This window comes from Rana temporaria, chromosome 3 (genome assembly GCF_905171775.1).
Source record: "Rana temporaria chromosome 3, aRanTem1.1, whole genome shotgun sequence".
Lineage (NCBI taxonomy): Eukaryota > Metazoa > Chordata > Amphibia > Anura > Ranidae > Rana > Rana temporaria.
The window spans coordinates 430,763,433-430,786,115 of record NC_053491.1 but is presented as its reverse complement, the minus strand read 5'-3'; the positions used below and the strand labels follow the sequence as shown (position 1 = coordinate 430,786,115).

Sequence of the window (22,683 nt, the reverse complement as noted above, 5' to 3'; positions counted from 1 at the left end):
AAAGAAGGCAGAAATGTATGTTCCGTCTGTGACAACACCCACAGATTTACCTGACTCCCTGTCACAATATATATAGGGTATCAACACCAATAAGCGGGACTGAGGCATCGACAATATTAGAATGCTGGGAAATAGAATTAAATCAAACTATACCCGAGGATAAGAAGAAACAAATTTTAGACCTTGTCCACTCTACATCAATAGACGCAAAAGTAAAAGAGATGAACTATAAGCTCCATACTAAATGGTATTATGTCCCAACGAAACTTCACAGAATAAATAATGAAACATCACCCCTATGATGGAGAGAGTGTGGGATGGAGGGGACACATGCCCACATATGGTTGTACTGTCCCCTGATATAGGCATTCTGGGGGGAGATATTAGGTATGATAAAGAAGATAAGTGGATCGGAGGTTAAACAAGATCCCTGGCATTGCCTGTTCCATAACACGGGGATGACAAGGAAAAAATATAAAGGGTCTCTGGTACCACACCTTTTGAATGGAGCTAAAGCATTAATCCCAAGGAACTGGAAGGAAAAAAAAGCTCCACCAATGGGAGAATGGTTAAGAGAGATAGACAGAATTAGTGATGGAGGAGTTTATGTCAATCCATAATGAATGTAGGACAAGACATGATAAGATCTGGAGTGGATGGAGAGAATTTAAGGAACTAGAAGTCTATATGGATGAGGTGGGGGGTTGAGGGAGGGGGGAGTAGGACTTCTCTGCCCCCTTTGTCATTTCCTCCTTGCCCCCCCCTCCTCCCCTCCTTTTTTTTCTTATCACATAAATATATATTAATTAATCACTAGCTAATAGAATTGCACACTGGCACTATGTAACCCCATAGGGACTGGGGAAGGAGGACAGGGTTGTCTTGTGCTTCCCTTTCTCCCAATCCCCCCCCTTTTTTTTCTTCCTCTCCTTCATATGCATATGGGCTTGGAGTGGGGAGCTTTCCTAAGGTATTATGGATGTGGAGAAAGAGAGGGAGAGAAGAAGAAGAATTTCTCTTTTTTTTTTTTTTTAATTACACATATACATACGGTATATTAAAGCGGTTGTAAACCGCATATATAATTTTTTATTTTTTTTTACCTGCAAGGCAAAATGCATAATTGGCTAGTATGCACCGCATAATAGCTGATTATGAAATACTTACCTCAAAACGAGGTGAACAACACTTACCTGGTTCACGCCGAGCGAGATGTCATCTTGCTCCGGCGTGTCTTCCGGGTATCGCCGCTCCAGCGCTGTGATTGGCTGGAGCGGCGCCGCTCCAGCGCTGTGATTGGCTGGAGCGGCGATGACGTCACTCCCGCGCATGCGCGCGGGAGATTTAAAATCGTCAGGGTCCGGCGGCTGCCGGATCTTCCGCCGTGGATCCCCCCTGCGCATGCGCCGCCCGCATTGCGAGGGGAATATCTCCTAAACCGTACAGGTTTAGGAGATATTCTTTTTACCTACAGGTAAGCCTTGTTATATGCTTACCTGTAGGTAAAAGTGCAAATTTAAGGTTTACAACCGCTTTAAATATCACTAGGAAATAGAACTGCACATTGGTATTATGGAACCCATAGGATCGGGGTAGGAGGGACAGGGGTGTTTTGCATTCTCTTTCCCCCCCCCCCCTTTTTCCCTATATATATATATATATATATATATATATATATATATATATATATATATATATATATAGGCTTGGAGTTGGGAGCCTTCTTAAAGTAATATAAATATTAATTATAATATTCTCAATTGTTTTTTTCAAAATATTATTATTATTATTATTTTTATATATATTTATATATATTTATATATATAAATATTAATTATATATTTTTTTTCTCACATATATAGGCCCCATACACACGATCACTTTTTGTGATGATTTTTTTATTTATTTTTTATCATGAAAAAAAATGACATTTTTCAAACTTCATCATTAAAAATGATGTTGCCCACACACCATCGTTTTTGAAAAATGATGAACAAAGTGACGGCACTCTAAAGGGGAAGTTCTATTCGCCTTGAGGCTGCTTTTAGCTGGTTACTTGTTAGTAAAAGACGATTTGTCCTTTTTTGTCTGTTACAGCGTGATGAATGTGCTTACTCCATTATGAATGGTAGTTTTACCTCCCGTCTCAAAACAGGCTTCTGGGCATGTGCGGGTTTAAAACGTCATTTTTGCCCACACACGATAATTTTTTATGACACAAAAAATGACATTTTAAAAAATGACATAAAAAATTTAAGCTTGTTCGAATTTTTTCTTTGTCATTTTTCAGAAGACATAACATGACATTTTTCCCACACACGATCATTTTAAATGACATTTTTAAAAATGTAATTTTATTTCATCACAAAAAGTGATCGTGTGTACGGGGCATCAGAGGGGAAGCCTTCTTAAAGTAATATAAATTATATATCACTTTCTATTAAAAATTTTTCTTTTATATAAATATATATGAATCTATTCAATTTTTTTTTTTAAATATACTATGCACTTTTGTATTATGAATTCCTATTGGGATATGTTTTTTTCATTTTTTTTTCTTACAGGGGGAGGAGGGGCTCCTATTGCCTGTGTTTCTCTCTCTATCCCCTCCTTATTTATTTTTCCTTCCTCTGTTTCTCTCTTTGTCCTTGGCTCCGTCTGGTCCCTCTTCTTCTTATCTCTACCGCCTTCAGTCTTATCTTTGCTTATCTTTGGGGGATTAAGAACATAAGGGATATAGGGTCAGTTATATTTTATATAGGGTAAGGAGATCTCCCAGTACATTTAACACTAATATTAATCAAATTGTGTGAAGGGGTGATATTGAGACGTCTATGTTTGTCTGTTTTATCTGTGTTTTTAATATTTTTTTTGTACTGATATGTATGTAATGTCGAAAAAGATAAAAAAAAAAAAAAAAGGACTGATCTGCTCCGTAATTTGTGCTGTGTCTGTCACAGTCTAGAACAGTAGTTGGAGCTGCATGCTCCAAGTTCCTCTGTTCCTTCCCGTCCCCCCACTCAGATGGGTGCAGGAGAGAGGAGAGAAGAGCAGTGCATGCTCTACTCTTATGAGCGACAATGTACACCGACTTCAGAGCTGATGGGGATTGGTGGCAGTTTTCTATACAGAAAACTGCCACAATCTCTTTAGTGTCAGAAAACACTCCAGTATCTGTTTCACTCTGAAATAGAAACTGACATAGGCGGTGCAGATAGACCTGAAAATAACTCTCTCCACCTACGTGTCACCACTATCAACATTACGGAGAACTCTCCAGAGCTAAATGCGTCACTAAAAACAAAAGGCCAGATTCTCAAAAGAGATACGACGGCATATCTCCAGATACGCCGTCGTATCTCTGAGTCTGGCCGGTCGTATCTATGCGCCTGATTCTTAAGGCCCCATACACACGAGAGGATTTATCCGCGAATACGGTCCAGCGGACCGTTTCCGCGGATAAATCCTCTCGAGGATTTGCGCGGATTTCTATGCGATGGAGTGTACTCACCATCGCATTGAAATCCGCGCCGAAATCCTCTGGCGATGACGTGTCGCGCCATCGCCGCGATTATGACGCGGCGACGTGCGCAACGCTGCGCAACGCTGTCATATAAGGAATTCCACGCATGCGTCGAATCATTACGACGCATGCGGGGGATCCCTTCGGACGGATGGATCCGGTGAGTCTATACAGACCAGCGGATCCATCCGTTGGGATGGATTCCAGCGGATAGATTTGTTTAGCACAGACCTGGGCAAACTACGGCCCACCCCCGCCGCCGCTGCCACGTTAATCACCGCAGCGGGGAACATTACAGACAGCGTTCGTTTGAACAGCTGTTTTCCCCACCGCGCATAGACACTCCCCCTTGGACGCATCTGTCCAATCGCGAGCAAGGGGGAGTCACATAGACACTCCCCCTTGCTCGCGATTGAACAGATCCGTCCAAGGGGGAGTGTCTATGGCATAGACACTCCCCCTTGGACGGATCTGTCCAATCGCGAGCAAGGGGGAGTCACAGACACTCCCCCTTGCTCGCGATTGGACAGATCCGTCCAAGGGGGAGTGTCTATGCGCAGCGGGGAAAACAGCTGTTCAAACGAACGCTGTCTGTAATGTTCCCCGCTGCGGTGATAACAGTAGGCAGGGCCGGGAGGGGTCACTGTGCCCATCACACGCAGCCACTTGTGCCAACACACGCAGCCACTGTGCCACCATAAATTGTCGCCACTGTGCCAATCACACGCAGCCACTGTGCAATTAATTGTTGCCACTGTTCCCAAACACAGCCACTGTGCCAATCACATGCAGCCACTGTGCCAATCACACACAGCCACTGTGCCAATCACACGCAGCCACTGTGCCAATCACATGCAGCCACTGTGCCCATCAAACGCAGCCACTGTGCCAATCACACGCAGCCACTGTGCCAATAACACGCAGCCACTGTGCCCATCAAACGCAGCCACTGTGCCCATCAAACGCAGCCACTGTGCCCATCAAACGCAGCCACTGTGCCCATCAAACGCAGCCACTGTGCCAATCACACGCAGCCACTGTGCCAATCACACGCAGCCACTGTTCCCATCAAACGCAGCCACTGTGCCAATCACACGCAGCCACTGTGCAATCAATTGTTGCCACTGTTCCCAAACACAGCCACTGTGCCACATGCAGCCACATGTGCCAATCACACGCAGCCACTGTGCCAATCACACGCAGCCACTCTGCCCATCAAACGCAGCCACTGTGCCAATCACACGCAGCCACTGTGCCCATCACATGCAGCCACTGTGCCATCACATGCAGCCACTGTGCCAACACACGCAGTCACTGTGCCATCAATTGTTGCCACTGTGCCCATCACACGCAGCCACTGTGCCATCAATTGTCGCCACTGTGCCCATCAAACGCAACCACTGTGCCATCACACGCAGCCACTGTGCCATCACATGCAGCCACTGTTTAATCAATTGTTATTGATTAAACAGTGGCTGCCTGTCCCCAGCCTCTGTCCCCCTCCTGTGTCATGTCCCCAGCGTCTGTCCCCCTCCTGTGTCATGTCCCCAGCGTCTGTCCCCCTCCTGTGTCATGTCCCCAGCGTCTGTCCCCCTCCTGTGTCATGTCCCCAGCGTCTGTCCCCCTCCTGTGTCATGTCCCCAGCGTCTGTCCCCCTCCTGTGTCATGTCCCCAGCGTCTGTCCCCCTCCTGTTTCATGTCCCCAGCGTCTGTCCCCCTCCTGTGTCATGTCCCCAGCGTCTGTCCCCCTCCTGTGTCATGTCCCCAGCGTCTGTCCCCCTCCTGTGTCATGTCCCCAGCGTCTGTCTCCCTCCTGTGTCATGTCCCCAGCGTCTGTCCCCCTCCTGTGTCATGTCCCCAGCGTCTGTCCCCCTCCTGTGTCATGTCCCCAGCGTCTGTCCCCCTCCTGTGTCATGTCCCCAGCGTCTGTCCCCCTCCTGTGTCATGTCCCCAGCGTCTGTCCCCCTCCTGTGTCATGTCCCCAGCTTCTGTCCCCCTCCTGTGTCATGTCCCCAGCGTCTGTCCCCCTCCTGTGTCATGTCCCCAGCGTCTGTCCCCCTCCTGTGTCATGTCCCCAGCGTCTGTCCCCCTCCTGTGTCGTGTCCCCAGCGTCTGTCCCCCTCCTGTGTCGTGTCCCCAGCCTCTGTCCCCCTCCTGTGTCGTGTCCCCAGCCTCTGTCCCCCTCCTGTGTCGTGTCCCCAGCCTCTGTCCCCCTCCTGTGTCGTGTCCCCAGCCTCTGTCCCCCTCCTGTGTCGTGTCCCCAGGCTCTGTCCCCCTCCTGTGCCATGTCCCCAGCCTCTGTCCCCCTCCTGTGTCGTGTCCCCAGCCTCTGTCCCCCTCCTGTGTCGTGTCCCCAGCCTCTGTCCCCCTCCTGTGTCGTGTCCCCAGCCTCTGTCCCCCTCCTGTGTCGTGTCCCCAGCCTCTGTCCCCCTCCTGTGTCGTGTCCCCAGCCTCTGTCCCCCTCCTGTGTCGTGTCCCCAGGCTCTGTCCCCCTCCTGTGCCATGTCCCCAGGCTCTGTCCCCCTCCTGTGCCATGTCCCCAGCCTCTGTCCCCCTCCTGTGCCATGTCCCCAGCCTCTGTCCCCCTCCTGTGCCATGTCTATAACAAGTACTCGTACCAGTTTTCCAACAATGATATTTACTGCTTTTTATAAAGAAATACAATTGATTTTATGCAGTATTGAGTTTAGCCTTTTGGCCCGGCCCTCCAAAATATTTTTAGTTTCTCATGTGGCCCCATCGAAAAAATAATTGCCCACCCCTGGTTTAGCATGTCAGCAAATATTTATCTGCTGGAATCCATCCAAGGCGGCAGCACGGTGAATCCAATTAGAGCTGCTCTCTCTCTCTTCTAGCCCCAGCTGACAGAGAGGGGAGGGGGTTGTTATTTACTTGGGGGGGGGCTCGATTTTTTATGATATTGTTATTCAAAGTTGCTAGTTGCTTGATAGTTGCATCAGGTTTCTCAAACCTTTGCATGCCTGCGCTTTATGTGTTAATGACTAAGCCCCTCCCCTTCATGACATTGTCAAAAAGGGACCGAGCATGGATGACCTTAAAATGATGCCCCCCCCCCTGAAAAAAGTTCAGCGGACGCCCATGCCCTGCTATATGGTGGAGTAAGTGCGGCATACCAATGTTAAGTATGGCCGTCGTTACCGTGTCGAATTTTGAATTTTTTACATTGTTTGCGTAATTCGTCCGTGAATGGGGCTGGACGACATTTACGTTCACGTCGAAACCAATGACGTCCTTGCGGCGTACTTTGGAGAAATGCACACTGGGAAATTCCACGGACGGCGCATTCGCCGTTCGTGAAAAACATCAATCACGTCGGGTCAGGGTTAATTTACATAACACACGCCCACCTCTTCACAATTTGAATTAGGCGGGCTTACGCCGGCCTATTTACACTACGCCGCCGCAACTTTTTTTTGAGAATACGGCACTTGCCTGTAAAAGTTGCGGAGGCGTAACGTAAATAGGATACGTTACGCCTGCGCAAACATACGCCATTCTACGTGAATCTACCCCAAAGACTATTATGGCTAATAACACAAGATTTGCTGGGAATGTGAAATGAAAAACAAATTGAAGTTTTCCCAAATTAAGGACGCTGCAGCATTAATGATGGAATTTACCCTTGTGTTATAATAATCTGATATTTGCTGCGCTTCCTCATGAATTGTGTATAAAAGTAAAGTGCTAACGTGTTGTATCAATCACTTATATATACCGGTATATCCACATATTCAGCAATATATGTATTATATGCAATGCTAATACATATACAAAAATTAAGGGCAGAGGAGAGAGAAGGAAGGATGGATTTGCTTCCCAATTATTACTGTTAATATACTTGTTATATAAAGCTGGGGGTGTTAGACAATGTTTCAATCTGGATGTTAGGTCACATTATTTATTCTTTTATGCAATATTATATCTAGTATCTTGTTGATCATGCTAATGTTCCATGAGCTGTACATACAGTATAATGATCTTGCTGTTTTTTTCAGAGATCTAAAAAATTTCAATGGTTCCTTCATGGTAAAAAGTTTGAGAAAGGCTGGTTTATTGAGTTGTGCCACATTATAAGAATGACTAGTCCTGTCCTTGAACTGTCTTCATTAACAAATGATGACCCAGAAGGACTAGAGAAATTGTATACATTCACTTGGGAGGAAAATGGTGATGGGGGAATGTCTCTCTGGAGGTAGGTGAGAGTATTGGAAAATTGCAATGATGGCTTCAAACATAGTTGATTGCCATAGTGTTCTGAAATTGTTGCCTGCAGATCTGTAGAGAACAAATGAGTTTAGGAATCCAGCTAATTCATAAATTGTATGATTCTCTGCAGATTGAAGATTTTTAAGTACTGTATATACTCGAGTATAAGCCGAGTTTTTCAGCACATTTTTTTGTGCTAAAAAAGCCCCCCTCAGCTTATACTCGAGTATCTCCGATCAGCCCCTGTGCCATGCAGTCAGACGGTGTCCAGTGTAACCCCGCCCCCTCCTCGTCCTCGTCCGTGATAGGCGGAACACTGTACACTGACTCGCTGCTGGGAAACTGAGTGTTCTGTCTATCATGGATGAGGAAGAGGAGGAGGCGGGGTACACTGGACGGCTGCCAACTGACTACATGACATGGAGATCAGGTATGCAGATTGACACAGTGAGGCTTGCAATGGCACAGTGAGGCTTGCAATGGCACAGTGAGGCTTGCAATGGGCACAGTGAAGCATGTAATGGGCACAGTGAGGATTGCAATGAGCACAGTGAGGCACGTAATGGGCACAGGCTTGCAATTGGCACAGTGAGGAATGCGATGGGCACAGTGAGGCTGCAAATGGGCACAGTGAAGCTGCAAATAGGCACAGTGAAGCTGCAAATGGGCATTGTTGACACTCCACTTACAGTAGCTACTGCATTTCCTACCCTAGGCTTATACTCAAGTTAATATGTTTTCCCATTTTTTTGTGGTAAAATTAGGTGCCTCAGCTTATATTCGGGTTGGCTTATACTCGAGTATATACAGTAGTTTCCTGCCTGCTTCAAAAAAGGAATTGCTTAAGAAACTAAACAGATCCTGATGTTATACATTTACGGGGAGCCTTTCAGATATGTCTAGACTCACCTCTGCCGGGTTAGCCCCCCCTTATTAGAAATTTTGACTTTTTTTTATGCAATTTGTTAGATCTTTGTTAGATCAGGTTAGATCAATCATTGTTTGCGTTAGATCTCACACAGAAGAAGCAATATTAACAGTTATTTGCTGGGGGGGCTAACCCGTCATCAGCCCCCCCTATCAAATTTTCTGGCCAAAAATCATTCAGGCTAATAGATATTCGTTAGATCCGGTAAGATCAAGTGGTTTTAACGTTAGATCTCACATCGTTTCCGAGATATTCCACATAAAAAAATAGATTTTAGGTGGTACATATGCATGGACATATGGACGGGTTGGCCCCCCCTTATCAAATTTTCTGGCCGAAAATTATTCAGGCTAATAAATATTCGTTAGATCCGGTAAGATCAAGTGGTTTTAGCGTTAGATCTCACATCATTTCAGGGATATTCCACATACAAATACAGATATTGGGTGTATACAAGGACTAATGAGGGGGGCTGGCCCCCCCTTATCAATATTTTTGACCAAAAATCATTCAGGCTAATAGATATTCGTTAGATCCGGTAAGATCAAGTGGTTTTAACGTTAGATCTCACATAATTAGAGACTTATTAAGTGATTAATGAGGGGGGGCTGGCCCCCCCTTATCAATTTTTTGGGCCAAAAACCATTCCGGCTAATAGATATTCGTTAGATCCGGTAAGATCAAGTGGTTTTAACGTTAGATCTCACATCGTTTCCGAGATATTCCACATAAAAAAAATGATTTTAGGTGGTACATATGCATGGACATATGGACGGGTTGGCCCCCCCTTATCAAATTTTCTGGCCGAAAATCATTCAGGCCAATAGATATTCGTTAGATCCGGTAAGATCAACTGGTTTTAACGTTAGATCTCACATCATTTCAGAGATATTCCACATACAAATACAGATATTGGGTGTATACAAGGACTAATGAGGGGGGGCTGGCCCCCCCTTATCAATATTTTTGACCAAAAATCATTCAGGCTAATAGATATTCGTTAGATCCGGTAAGATCAAGTGGTTGCAACGTTAGATCTCACATCGTTTTCGAGATATTCCACATAAAAAAAATGATTTTAGGTGGTACATATGCATGGACATATGGACGGGTTGGCCCCCCCTTATCAAATTTTCTGGCCGAAAATCATTCAGGCCAATAGATATTCGTTAGATCCGGTAAGATCAAGTGGTTTTAACGTTAGATCTCACATCGTTTCAGAGAGATTCCACATACAAATAGAGATTTCAATTCTCTGGCAATAACAACATTCAGGTTAGTAGATTATTGTTAGATGAAGTGATTATTGCAGTGAACCTAGCATGCACATGGCAGATATCAGTTCTAATCGCAATGTACAGGTAAGTAGGGATAAAATCTTGTTGCAGTTTAATCAGTGAAATGTTTTATTTAATCTAAGATAAATACAGAACAGTTCGTTATTTTATATGAGAAGTTAGGCCCCTGTGGCAGTAGCTCATAATTAATAAATGTTGCCATTGTTTCTCTAAATTGTGGACACAACTGGAACAGGCCCAGACTGACATTCCGCTGCCAGGGGCTCTGTGGTGCTATGACCAACTAGCGCCTGTGCTGAAGTCACACCCCATAATAGGTACGACACTCCGTGTATGCTCCCAGGTCAGCATACTGAACCGATTTTCTACCCCTGATTCCCCATTGCTCCCTATCATAGGAAACCCTGGGTTTCTCCCTGGTCTGGAACTCCAGATGTTTCCAACCCTATGCCAAACAGGAAGTGGGATGCCTGGACCCTATCTCCTAACGGGGGGCCGATGGCCTTCCACAGAAGTGCTAATGACTGGGCCCTTCAAACGTTCCTTTTGGACAGCGCTACAATTATGACACTTTCTCAATACTTTGCCTAATCCACAGGGATTTTATCATCCCCTAATGACCTTTTGAAGCATACTGTTCCGAAGAGGGTTCCCTTCCACAGGTTCTATCCAAAACATACGCCCTCTTGAATTGTCCGGTTGAACAACCACATTTACCATTCTTGAACAAATGGGAATGGAATAATGGGCATGCATTTACATCTGCTCAGATACAACATATCCTCAGATTTTCGTTTAAATCATCGATTTGTACGACAATTCAAGAGACCAACTATAAACTGTTAACAAGGTGGTACCTCACCCCCCACCTCTTACACAAATACTACCCTGCAACGACTGACCAATGTTGGAGATGCCAGGGGATGAAGGAACACTACTCCACATATTTTGGTCATGCCCTAAATCAGGCCCAAACTGGGACAAAAAATAGGCCCCGGGCATTTTAGGCTGAGCAGCCCATTTTTTTTTAATACAAATCAGGGAAGCATGACATGTTTGTTATTTAATCAAAAGAGGGTGAGGTGGGTGCAGGGTGCAGAGGGTGAGGTGGGTTCAGAGGGTGAGGTGGGTGCAGGGTGCAGAGGGTGAGGTGAGTGCAGGGTGCAGAGGGTGAGGTGGTTGCAGGGTGCAGAGGATGAGGTGGGTGCAGAGGGTGGGGTGGGTGCAGGGTGCAGAGGGTGAGGTGAGTGCAGAGTGCAGAGGGTGGGGTGGGTGCAGAGGGTGGGGTGGGTGCAGAGGGTGAGGTGGCTAACGAATATCTATTGGCCTGAATAATTTTCGGCCAGAAAATTTGATAAGGGGGGGCCAACCCGTCCATATGTCCATGCATATGTACCACCTAAAATCATTTTTTTTATGTGGAATATCTCGGAAACAATGTGAGATCTAACGTTACAATCACTTGATCTTACCGGATCTAACGAATATCTATTAGCCGGAATGATTTTTGGCCCAAAAAATTGATAAGGGGGGGCCAGCCCCCCCTCATTCATCACTTAATAAGTCTCTAATTATGTGAGATCTAACGTTAAAACCACTTGATCTTACCGGATCTAACGAATATCTATTAGCCTGAATGATTTTTGGTCAAAAATATTGATAAGGGGGGGGCAGCCCCCCCTCATTAGTCCTTGTATACACCCAATATCTGTATTTGTATGTGGAATATCTCTGAAATGATGTGAGATCTAACGTTAAAACCACTTGATCTTACCGGATCTAACGAATATCTATTAGCCTGAATAATTTTCGGCCAGAAAATTTGATAAGGGGGGGCCAACCCGTCCATATGTCCATGCATATGTACCACCTAAAATCTATTTTTATATGTGGAATATCTCAGAAACGATGTGAGATCTAACGTTAAAACCACTTGATCTTACCGGATCTAACGAATATCTATTAGCCTGAATGATTTTTGGCCAGAAAATTTGATAGGGGGGGCTGATGACGGGTTAGCCCCCCCAGCAAATAACTGTTAATATTGCTTCTTCTGTGTGAGATCTAACGCAAACAATGATTGATCTAACCTGATCTAACAAAGATCTAACAAATTGCATAAAAAAAGTCAAAATTTCTAATAAGGGGGGGCTAACCCGGCAGAGGTCTAGACTCTAGAGAACATTCCTCCTACAGGTTATTAAAGGTTTCCTCCGACTTATATGACTTTCATTAAAGTTCTGAGCCAGCTGCCTTGTGCTTTGTTTCTGGTAATGGAATTCTGTCCACTGTCACCTCCAATGTCCTTGTCATGTATGGTGTGTGTGTGTGTGGGAGGGAGGGTGAGGAGGGCAGTGCTGACACAATACATTATTGAAGTAACCCTGACCGTCACAGTGCAATTTTAATAAAATACACTTTTTATGACCCTGAATTCAATTGGATATCACAATAATATAAATAAAAGAACTTGATGCAAATATGCTGTGCACTCTTCTATGCTGCGTACTCTTTGCCTTGATCACTCACCTGTACATCCATTATCCCTGGGGTTGGTTGGACAGAACTCTGTTTCATTTCCTCTGCGGTAGCCTTTGTTACACACACAGGAATATCCTCCCTCTGTGTTGTTACAATTTGTGTGAATACCACAAATATGTGTGCGATCATAACATTCGTGTATATCTACAAAAAAACAAAGTGAGACACATAACTCATCTGTCAGTGTAAACAGTGCGACTCAATAACAAACTCTGCACTCATGGTTTCATTCGTTCTCTGGTCAACCTCAGGCTTTTGTGATTGGTTGGCCACTAGAGATGGGTGGAGTGATTTTGTCAAAATTATTTCACATTAAAATTACCTATTTACATGGCAACAAATAGGCAATCATTACAATACACTCACACCAAACAAATCATGACAATTACTGGGCAACAATCAGGCAATTGTTATTATAGGTGCTCAACAAAAGAACAGTCATTTCAATCTCAAGGCAACAGATAGGGCAATGATTACAATACACAGGAAAAAAACTGGCAATTGTTACAAAACATGGGCAAAAAAATGGCAATTATTGCTATAAACAGGCAACAAACAAGCAATTGTTATAATGTAATACATTGACAGGAAACAGGCAATCATGACAATCACAACAACATAGAGGACATTGTTACAATACATGGCAAACCAACACACAATCGTGATAATATATGGGCAAGAAACAGCAACTATGAGAATATGTGGGTATATTGCAACAATTGGTAAATACAAAATTAGAAAATACCGCGCTGACGCTCAAAAATAAGTATATAGAGCAGCCAGCATAACAAAAGACAAATTGCAAATCACGATCATAAAATTATATGCAGCGCTCAAATATACAGTCAATTAATACAAAAATGTGTAACCATATGTAATTAGTGAAAAAAGATTATTATCCCTGTGAAAAAGGATAACCACCAATGTGAAGAGACAAAATATTAAAGTGGATATAAATCATGTGGAGAAAGTCTCATTAAATAAAGAAACAAAGTCCATATAAATCTTGGTATATATAAAGATTCAGCTGATTAGCATCACTGAAACCAGACCGAGGACACGGTAAGAAAAGGTCTTGCAGAAAACGATCACCACCAACTGTGCAGAGTCCATACATTCCCATAAGCCTCTGCACATTCCCCATTGAAGTCAATGGAAACTAAAATAATTTGTGCCGCATTGACTTTAATGGCATGCAATATCGCATGCGGCCAGAGGTGGGGGTGCACTGGAGAGCCCCGGAAAGGCCAAAGGACAGCTTGGCTGACCTCGGCAAACCTCGGAAAGGCTCGGGAACTGAGTATTTCCATGTATTTCCGAACGTTTCCGAACGGCTCCACTCGGCCCCCTGCGCCCCCCCCACCTCAGGCCAAACGTGGTACTGCACACCACTTTGGCCTGTATCCTGCTCGTTTTGTGAGACAACACTCGCAAACTGACTTAAGATTTTTAAAAATACAGTGCTCGTATTGAGAAACGCTCGTTAACCACGTTCCACTCTTTAAGAGCATCTGCAGTGGTATGAAGATGGGGGGCCATCTTTCCCTCACTCGTGTCCATACCACACATAAAAACAGACGTCATCGCAGCAAACGGCTGCAGTAAGTGGCCGAGGGCACCGAAAAGCGGCAGGAGGGGTGGCCCTCTCCCGCCGCTGCGGAATCTTCCGCAGAGACCACTTTTATTTTATCTGAAACAGGACTGCCCACTCTTGAAGAGGATACTGGGGTTATGGCAGCTACTTGCTGCCATGAGAACTGTATTCCTCTTCAAAATAGCAACGTAAAACGACGGCGGACGGTCCAGAAGTGGTTAAACGATGCTCAGTTGGTACTAAGGGGCCCAAAGTGTGCCAAGAAAATATCCCCCACACCATTACACCTCCAACCTGAACTGTTGATACAAGGCAGGATGATCCATGCTTTCATGTTGTTTACACCAAATTCTGACCCGACCATCTGAATGTCACAGCTAAAATCGAGACTCATCAGACCGGGCAAAGTTTTTCCAATCTTCTATTGTCCCAATTTTGGTTATCCTGTGCGAATTGTAGCCTTAGTTTCCTGTTCTTAGCTGACAGGAGTGGCATCCGGTGTGGTCTTCTGCTTCTGTAGCCCATCTGCTTCAAGATTTGATGTGTTGTGCATTCTGAGATGGTATTCTGCATACTTTGGTTGTAACGAGTGGTTATTTGAGTTACTGTTGCCTTTCTATCATCTCCAATCAGTCTGCCCATTCTCCTCTGACCTTTGACATTAAGAAGGCATTTTCGTTCCACACAACTGCCGCTCATTGGATATTTTCTCTTTTTCGGACCATTCTCTGTAAACCCGAGAGATGGTTGTGTGTGAAAATCCCAGTAGATCAGCAGTTTTTGAAATACCCAGACCAGCCCGTCTGATACCAACAACCATGCCACGGTCAAAGTCACTTAACCACTTGCCCACCAGGTAAATTCTGGCACTTCTCTCCTTCATGTGAAAATCACAATTTTTTTGCTAGAAAATTAATCAGAACCCCCAAACATTATATATTTTTTTTTAGCAGACATCCTAGGGAATAAAATGGCAGTCATTGCAATACTTTTTGTCACACCGTATTTGCGCAGCGGTCTTACAAGCGCACTTTTTTTGGATAAAAATCACTTTTTTGAATTAAAAAATAAGACAACAATACATTTTGCCCAATTTTTTTATATATTGTGAAAGATAATGTTACGCCGAGTAAAATGATACCCAACATGTCACGCTTAAAAATTGCGCCCGCTCGTGGCATGGCGTCAAACTTTTACCCTTAAAAATCTCGATAGGCGACGTTTAAAAAATTCTACAGGTTGCATTTTTTGAGTTGCAGAGTAGGTCTAGGGCTAGAATTATTGCTCTCACTCTAACGATCGCGGCGATACCTCACTTGTGTGGTTTGAATACCGTTTTCATATGCGGGCGCTACTCGCGTATGCGTTTGCTTCTGCGGGCGAGCTCGTCGGGACGGGGCGCTTTAAAAAAATTTTTTTTGGTTTTCTTATTTATTTTTATTTAGTTTTATAATTTTTTACACTGAAAAAAAAAAAAAAAAAAAATTGATCACTTTTATTCCTATTACAAGGAATGTAAACATCCCTTGTAATAGAAAAAAGCATGACAGGTCCTCTTAAATATGAGATCTGGGGTCAAAAAGACCTCAGATCTCATAATTAGACTTAAATGCAAAAAAAAAAATTAAAAAAAAAAAATGTCATTTTTTCAAATGACAAAAAAAAAAATGTTTCTTTAAGAGGCTGGGCGGGACTGACGTTTTGACGTCACTTCCGCCCAGCAGAGCTAGGAGGACGGGTGAAGGAGATTTCTCCTTCAGTCCCGTCCCCGCTCAGCTGCCGGACACATCGGATCCCCTCCGCCGCTACCGACGGCTCCGGTAAGCGGCGGAGGGCGCGGGAGAGCGGCGGGAGGGGGGGGGGCCCCTCTCCCGCCACCGATAACGGCGATCTCGCGGCGAATCCGCCGCGGATACCGCCGTTATCGTGTACACCACCGCCCCCTGAAAAGATGAATATCTCGGTTGTGGCAGCAGCTGCTGCCGTTATCGAGATATTCAACTTTAAAAAGGAGGACGTCTTTTTGACATGGGGCGGTGGTCAAGAGGTTAAATCCCCTTCCCCTTTTCTTCCCTATTCTGATGTTTGAACTTCAGCAAGTCATCTTCACCACATCTAGATGCGTAAATGCATTGAGTTACTGCCATGTGATTGGCTGATTAGCAATTTGTGTTACCAAGTATTTGAACAGGTGTACCTAATAAAGTGTCCGGTGAGTGTAATATTGCCTATAGTTCTTATGAACTTATAGTTCTGCAATTTGCAGCATTAAAATTACTGGTAGCTCATGAGTACAAGCTTTTGTGTTGGCACACTATTCTATTGTATTACAGCATCATTAATTGCACAATTTTACATTTATTTTATACTTTAAATGACATACAGTAAATGTATGCAATGATACTGTGTCTAGCAAAGATGAGAAATTAATTCTGATATTTAAGATTTGAAAAAGTGTGCCACATCCCATAAAGAACAACGAGAAGGAGAACCCATGGGGGTGGTATTTTAAAGGCACTACCAAAAGACAATGAAAGTAAAAAATATAATTTTGATTTAATATGAAAAAATACATGAAATATTGTACATAGTCATGAATACTGAAGAATCAAGATATGCAAAATAAAAAATACAGAATCCTATACTCAACGCATTTCAGATATGAGTGTTGTCTCCTTCATCAGGGGTTAACAGGATGTGTCTAGCAAAGGGATGTACTGAAATGATAACATATTGGTGCCACACTAACCTGAAACAAAGGTAAATATTCCTTTTCCCTTATGCGTATCCCCATACATAGTGCTCCCAATTTCTTTCTCAACGGAGCCTCCCCATAATCAAAGCTGCCAACAGGGGTTTCATGGAGTCCCATAGCAATATTTTGGTGGAGCCCCCTAGTGACCTCTCTATGTAGCACCTGGAAGTGTCAACCTCAGGAAATACTGTTGTTGCCTTAAAAGCACAATTGAACTATCACTTTAAATCATCTGGTACATTCCAGGTGCACTAAAGCAAATGGTGTGCAAAGTCTAAGAGCCAACTTACACCTTTTTCAATGCATAAATGCACATGTGCTAACAAGCGTTATGTTGTGTGTTAGGCTGCTTTCACATTGAGGCGTGCAGCCACGGTGACGGTATAGCCGCGCTATACCGTCGTATTTACCGCGATATTCGGGCGCTAGCGGTGAGGTTTTAACCCCCGCTAGCGGCCCGAAAAAGGGTTAATACCGTCTGCGTTGCGCTCTGCGGTAAAGATGCGGCTAGCAGGACTTTTGGAGCGCTCCTGCTAGCGCACCGCTTCAGTGTGAAAGCCCGAAGGCTTTCACACTGAACACTACAGGGCAGGTTTTTTCATGCTGTATAGCAGTGCTATTTTTAGCGCTGTACCGCATGAAAAACGCCTCAATGTGAAAGGGGCCAAAATGTGTGTCATGTGCAAGTCAACTTATCTAAAGGGGTCGCTTAACCCCCTTGGCGGTAAACCCGAGCGTGACTCTGGGTTGGTTTTCAATGTTAGGATCGGTAACCCCGAGTCACGCTCGGGCTGGACGTGCAGAGTGTGCAGCGGCGCAGCTTACCTTCTCGCTGGATCCACAGGCAAGTTACTTACCTTGTCCCTGGATCCAGCGATGCCTCCCCGCTGTGTGAGCGAGCGGGACCTCCTCGCTCGATTCACAGTGTCCCCGTGTGTCGCCGATCTCCGTTCCCTGCGACGTTACGACGCACGGGAGCGGAGATCGGGGCCAAATTCAAAAAAGTAAACAAACACTTTACATACAGTATACTGTAATCTTATAGATTACAGTACTGTATGTAAAAAATACACACCCCCCTTGTCCCTAGTGGTCTGCCCAGTGCCCTGCATGTACTTTTATAAAATAAAAAATGTCATTTCTGCCTAAAAACTGTAGATTGTCCAAAAGTGTCCCTTTATGTCAAAAATGGTTTTAGATCAGCTAGAAAACAGCGATAATAAATTATAATCACTTGCAGAAATGTGCGATAGCGATTTGTGGGGAAATTCGTCATAAAAAATAAAAAATAATGACAGCGACAATTCTGCAACTGAGCAAATTTCAGTGATTTTGAGTTGATTACATTATTGAATAATTTTTATTATAATTATATTATTATTTGTTATAATTATTTATAATTATTTATTATATTATAATTTATAATTTTGTTTTAAAAAAAAATCATACCCGGGATGCCTACTAGACTCTTGTTTGGTCAGATTTAAGTGAGTTATTTCTAAAAATTACAGGCCTACAGTATAAAACGCCAAATTTCCGTGGAAAATAATTGTACCGCTTTTGGTACGTAATTCCAGACAGAATCATACCGCCAGGGAGGTTAAAGGGTCACTAAAGCAAAAAAATATTTTTCTGAAATGACTGTTTACAGGGTATAGAGACATAAAAGTTAACTGATTCCTTTTAAAAATGATTAAAAACAGATTAAATTCAATCATATAATGTGCCTCTAGTTTCATTTTCGTTTTTAAACTGGTTTCATGTTTCTGTGAAGTAAAGAGACCCACAGAACAAAAACAAACAAATCCAGGGCAGTGCTTTGTTTTTAAAATGAATCTGATTGGTTATGAGGAGTTTTAGACACACAGCTTGGACCACAGTGAAAAGCTGCCATGAGATTTTTCATAAGGAGCCAGACAAGCAGGAAGTGTGGAGATCACAGCAGAATTGCAACAACTTCAAAGCAAAAACGAACAATGAGGACATGAAACCAGTACTGCAGTAAGGTAAAGGAAGCTATTTAGCTAAAAAAAAAAAATTCTTTTAACCACTTAACCCCCGGACCATATTGCTGCCCAAAGACCAGAGCACTTTTTGCGATTTGGGACTGCGCCGCTTTAACTGACAATTGCGCGGTCGTGCGACGTGGCTCCCAAACAAAATTGGCGTCCTTTTTTCCCCACAAATAGAGCTTTCTTTTGGTGGTATTTGATCACCTCTGCGGTTTTTATTTTTTGTGCTATAAACAAAAATAGAGCGACAATTTTGAAAAAAAATTCTATTTTTTACTTTTTGCTGTAATAAATATCCCCAAAAAATATATAAATTTGTATGAACAGGGGATCAGCATTTCCCCCTCTGACAGGACCAGGAGCTGTGTGTTTACACACACAGCTCCCGGTCCCCGCTCTGTAACGAGCAATCACGGGTGCCCGGCGGCGATCGAGCACGCCGGGCACACGCACGGGAGTCGGGGGCGAGCGGGGCGGCGCGCACGCGCCCCTAGTGGCCGCTCGAAAAGCGGACGTATAGCTACGGGCTCTCGCCCAGGAGAGCCGACCTGCCGCCGTATAATGACGGTGGCTGGTCGGCTAGTAGTTAATGATCCTTTAATGCCTCAAAATGCATTAGAAAAGGTGAATGTATATATATTTTTTAGCAACACAGCACAATACAATGCGCAATGTTGCATTACTATGAGATTGATTTACTAAAACTAGAGAGTGCAAAATCTAGTGCAGCTCTACATAGAAACCAATCAGCTTCCAGGCTTTTTTTTTGTCAAAGCCTAAATTAAACTAGTTGAAGTTAGAAGCTGATTGCTTTCTATGTAGAGCTTCACCAGATTTTGCACTCTTCAGTTTTAGTGAATCAACCTCTTTGTGTTTCTGTATTGTGCATCGCAAGTGTGGTGGGGTGCCATTCCAAATAAATGGAACCCCAAAGCACCAACATAAAGTTCATGGCCAGACATTACCACAACACAGCATTGCGAAATTGACCATTTAGTTTGTTTTCTTTAGAAAAGTCTCCTGCCAGCATGCTGTAGAGAAGGGCCCTTCAGTTCAAGCAATGGTAATACTCATACTTTATAGAGAAATACAGCACTTAAATGTCCTTGGTACCAAAGAAAACGTCCATCAATCCAGAGAGGCACCCAATAGGTGAATCGATCTTGATTAAAAGGTGAACAGTAATCTTCCACCAACACCACAGTGAGCCAAGCCTCTTACCTTCACAACTGGACCATTAGATTATAGGTGGTCAAAAACGCAAAAACATCAATCCACCACAGACTGCTCCAGTATGGATCCAGGCATCACTCCTCACGTTGAAAGGTGTAAAGACAAAAACCACTTCATGGTGTAGTATATCAAAACTTTTTGAATTTATTAAAAGCACATATAAATACTCACATAATTCAATGACACCTTGTCATTCTAACTTACAAGATGGCCAAGGTCCTCATGCAAATCGACGCCACGTGTCCAAAAACTCCACCCTACGCAGTGTTTTGTTCTATTAAACGCCATCTTGGAGTTTTGGAAGCGTGGTGTCGCTGTACATGAGGACCACGGCCATCATGTTGGTTTGAAACCATCAGGAGTTTTCATATGACATACTTGTTTTCATCGGCCACTGTGTGAGTGTGTATATATATATACACTCACGCTTTTAAGAAATTCAAATAGTTTAGATATACTACACCATGAAATGGGTTTTGTCTTTACACCTTTCAACGTGAAGAGTAATGCCTGGATCCATGCTGGAACAGTCTGTGGTGGATTGATGTTTTGGTGTTTTTGACCACTGTAAGGGGTTAGCTCGGTAGCGGGGTGTGTGACCCCCTGGATGGGTTCACCACACACTGAATTTATACAGACAGGTAGTCGAAGACGGTTGAAAACAACGATTTTGGTTTATTCTTCCATCTTGCTGGAAACAAGTGCAAGCATCCAAACAGCATAAACAAAATAAACCCTGGCCACTTTGGGCGTTCACCTTCCATACAGGAACCTATCTATGGAGTCAAGACAATAGTCTTTTGATTTTTATCACACAGAAAAATCAATCCTCTCCTCACCTCCTCAGAAGACTTTCAGTACTGCTCTCTTTCACTCAGAAAGCCTCAGCATGCAGCAATCTAGTGGTAATCCCCTGGATTACTTATAGAGGCCTTAATTGCCTCATTCTGAACAGCTGAAGTCTTCCAACGCCCTTAGACCATTTCTGGCTACATTTGCAGCCGACGCCTAATAACAATTGGTGTATTGTCTAAACAAGGCAGAAATGTATGTCCCGTCTGTGACAACACCCACAGATTTACCTGACTTCCTGTCACACCACCTATAATCTAATGGTCCAGTTGTTAGGGTAAGAGGCTTGGCTCACTGTGGTGTTGGTGGAAGACTACTGTTCACCTTTTAATCAAGATCGATTCACCTATTGGGTGCCTCTCGGGATTGATGGACGTTTTCTTTGTTACCATGGACATTTAAGCGCAGTATTTCTCTATTTCATACTTATACATTGTTGCCCACAATTTATGATAGCTGCTGTCTGCCTGTCGTTTTTAACCTAAGCGCAGTATTATCTATTTTTTTATTAAATAATAATATGATATTGATGTAATTTACTAAATATGGGTGTATGTACTATAAGCAGCCCTCAAAATGTACACTTGACTGCTCGCATTTTGCTGCCTGGGAGCAGGGGGGACGAGCAAGGAGTGAATATAGTTGAAGAAAGAGGAGAGGAGAGTTGCCGCTGCTGTCGCCGCCGCCGCCTGGTTGATCAGAGCGTGGGGAACATAACACCTTTCAACAGGCTGTATATGACGGCTCGCGGCGGGGAACACAGCTATTGAATTGAAAGTTGTTATGTTCCCCACGCTTTGAGCAAACAGGCGGCTCTGGCTCCGGATCCTCTCCTCTCTTTTACCCAGCACAGGTAGGCTGCAATGGGGATACTGGCTGCAATGGGGACACAGGCTTCACTGGGGACATTTTGTCTACTTTCCAAAAAGGGGTCATTTGGGGGGTATTTGTACTTTCCTGGCTTGTTAGGCCCCGTACACACGACCGGATCTATCCGCTGGGATTTATCCGCAGATCAGTTCCAGCAGATAGATCCGGTCGTGTGTACGGCCTAGCGGACATTTCCCAGCGGATTAAAATCCTGCCGACGGATTCCCAGCGGATAAAAATTTCTTAGCATGCTAAGAAATCAATCCGCTGGAATCCAGTCCAGCGGACTGATCCGGTCGTCTGTACAGACTCACCAGATCAGTCCGTCCGCTCCCATCCCTCGCATGCGTCGTAATGATTCGACGGATGCGTGGAAGTAGTTACCTTCCAGGGTTGCGCACGTCGCCACGTCATCGTCGCGGCGACGGCGCGGCCACGTCACCGCGGATGTATTCCGCTGGGATTTCGATCTGATGGTGTGTACAGCCATCAGATCCAAATCCGCCAGAGGATTTATCTGCTGGAAACGGTCGTACGAGGCTTGAGTGTCTCAAGAAATTAGATCAATTTTCAGAGATTGGCACCATAGCCTATAGAATTCTATAATTTTCACAAGTACCAAATAATATACACTAATTGTGGTTATTTTTATCAAAGATATGTAACGATATAAATGTTGCCGAAAATGTAAGAAGAAAAATTACTAACTTGCTAAATTTTATAACCAAAACATAGAAAAAAATGTTTACAACATTTTTGGTATTTTTTTCATTTATAGCGCAAAAACTAAAAAACCCAGTGGTGATTAAATACATCTATTTGTGTGAAAAAAAGGACAAAAATGTCATAT

General features: G+C 43.8%; 1 protein-coding gene across 1 annotated transcript in view; it reads right to left on the bottom strand.

The window, feature by feature from the left end:
• LOC120930544 (adhesion G protein-coupled receptor E2-like) overlaps positions 1-22,683 on the bottom strand; it is a 147,355-nt gene that overhangs the window by 107,572 nt on the left and 17,100 nt on the right. Inside the window, exon 4 of the mRNA XM_040341723.1 lies at positions 12,506-12,694. Coding sequence (XP_040197657.1) covers positions 12,506-12,694 — 189 coding nt within the window. The remainder of the gene's footprint in view (positions 1-12,505; positions 12,695-22,683) is intronic.